At 43.4% G+C, this 2,384-nt stretch overlaps 1 protein-coding gene across 1 annotated transcript; it reads right to left on the bottom strand.

Moving 5' to 3' along the window:
* Positions 1 to 372: 372 nt before the first annotated feature.
* Positions 373 to 1,323, bottom strand: FOXR2 (forkhead box R2; the record flags this gene model as incomplete). The annotated part of the gene is made up of 1 exon (XM_081278147.1): positions 373 to 1,323. One exon carries the CDS (start codon positions 1,321 to 1,323, stop codon positions 373 to 375), a length of 951 nt encoding a protein of 316 aa, XP_081134273.1.
* Between the last annotated feature and the right edge of the window lie 1,061 nt (positions 1,324 to 2,384).

Below are 2,384 nucleotides of genomic sequence, written 5' to 3'. Positions count from 1 at the left end.
ATCAGAGATCAGACTTAGAGAAACCTCAGCTTTCTGAAACAGCTCTGAACAGGGAAGTAAACAGAATTCCTTTCTCCCACAAAAATATTCCCTTCTTTCCTTAGCTTCCATGCCATTGTTTCTGGGATTTCCTGCCTCTGTTCAATATAGAACAAATGCCACTACCCTGATGAAGTCTTCAATGATTTCCCACCTAGATTGAAGTCCCACCTCCTCTGAACCTACCTCTCACCTTATTTAACACCAGATTTGTAATACTAGCTAAAGACCAACTTGGCAATCAGGCAGGGTAGGCTGAGGGATTAATAAAGGTCAATCAGAACATGGGTAGGCACAGAAAGGAGGGCAGTGTTCCAGAAAGGGAGCAGTTGTTCAAAGGTCAAAGAGGGAAGGCATCAAATCTGGTTGGCTCATGCACTGTTGGATGGTCTCTCTTCTAGCAGAGGCTAAGAGACGGGTATCCTCCTTAAAGTGGCGGTGTCCCTCCTCGGTGAGCCTCCAGAGGCAAGAGCGAGGTTTTGCATCAGCCTCATCCTGAACAGTGACTGGCACCTTTTCAAAGCTGCCTAGGAAGCAGAGGTTGTGGCGAATGGTGTTTTTCCAGCCATCTGGAGCTGTACAGAAAAAGGGGAAATGCTTTCGAGTGAAATTGTAGATCTGTTGCACATTAAGACCACAAGGAGGGCTGTTTCTTAATGCTAGGGCAATGAGATGGCTATAATTGAGTGGGGGCCGTGGCCAGGATTTCCTTTCCTGGTTGTTAGCTTGCCACAGCTTTGGCTTCTGGAAGCAGTCCTTTTTGTTAAGGGCCATGAGGGCCTCAGAAGACTTGTACTCTTGTTCCTCAGCTTCCTCTTCTGTGAGCTCACAGTCACTTGGGGAAGAGATGAGGTGCTTCTGTTGGGGAGACTGCTCACTGGAGGAAAGTGGCAGGGACTCCAACACTCCCTGAGCCTCTGAGAAGTTAGACTCTTCATCTTCTGTGGGTGCCTGAGGGGAAGAAGCCATGCTTGTCAGATCCTTACTATTGGGCTTTGGGGCCTCCTGGCTGCTGAGAGGGCACACAATGTTTGGGTTCACCCACATCCACAAGTTGGGTTCAGACTGAGGAGCATCTTCATCAGGACCAGGTTTCCACTCCTGGGGTACTTCTGGGGGCTTCATTACTCGTATTTTGTATTTAGCAAGGTTCTGCTCAGCTAAAGGGCCCTGGTCTGTGGTACAAGGCAAGAAGAACTCATTCCCCATGTCCCAGTCCAGAAGTCCTGGAACATGTCCATGAAGACTGTACCAGAAGTCAGGATTTTTTAGCTTTAGGTCCATCTTTAGTGTAGAAATAGGTGGAGGAAGAACTACTGAATGGACATAAGTCTCTCAGGCACGTCTCAAAACTTTGGTTGGGGCACTGATGTGTCTCTCTTATCCAGGGAGTTTATGAATAGGCCTTCCAGAAGTACTGGAAAAAGGGACACCAATGCCTCACTCATCAGTGGTCAGACTTGAAGAAACCTCAGCTTTCTGGAACAGAGATTAACACAGGGAAATAATTTAAAAGAACATCTTAACAGGAAAAACAGGAAAAAAGACTCAAGTGTATTTCCCTAGCTTTCACTGAAAGCAGGAGTTCCTCAAAGGCAGACCAACAAACTTTGAATTATATGAAAACTAGGGTAGCTTGCATACAAGGTGATTATTTGGCCTATCTTCCAACTCTTGCTGGATTCATTTAATAAAAGGACAGATACAAGTAAAAATCATTTCATTTTTAAAGTATCTTTGGATTTTTTCAAATGTTTTTACATAAATGACCTCAGTAAATTTTTCTGACAGACCTGTAAACTAACATAATGTGTATCCCTATAGGTATGAGAACAGATATTTACAGGATATTTTGGAACAAATACCTAAATAGGTAGGACAGCTCCATCCACAGCCTGGTTTTCTTATCCTTTCATGATACCCATTGCCTGCTGATCACATTCAACATAAAATAGGCAGCGATATGTGTAACCTGAGTTTTAGAATAAAATGGTAACTATCAGAAGATAGCCCCTATTAGTCTCAAACCCATGCTAGAACCCAACCTTGTTGTTATCTTCAATCATCTACTGAGAAACAATTGGTTTCCCTTTCTCCAGATTACCTTCTCAGGAAATGAGTTTTGAAATATACTTTGAAGTAGCAGGTTCAGTGGTTAGCCATGCCATGCAAGGTCCTGGAAGCTCCACAGCTCATCTTTCTAGTATGTTTATGCCAAGTAAATTTTTTAAAAAAACAAGATGAGAAGGTTGCATTTAGTCCAGTCTACATAAAATCCATCCATAAAGTGTTTGATTTCACTAAAACCATTACACAGGACTATATCACAGAGGTATGCAGCACAT

Source organism: Spermophilus citellus (genome assembly GCF_964194105.1).
Source record: "Spermophilus citellus genome assembly, chromosome: X".
Taxonomy (NCBI): Eukaryota; Metazoa; Chordata; class Mammalia; order Rodentia; family Sciuridae; genus Spermophilus; species Spermophilus citellus.
Note: the sequence above shows the minus strand (reverse complement) of the source record. Positions and strands in the feature narration are given on the sequence as shown.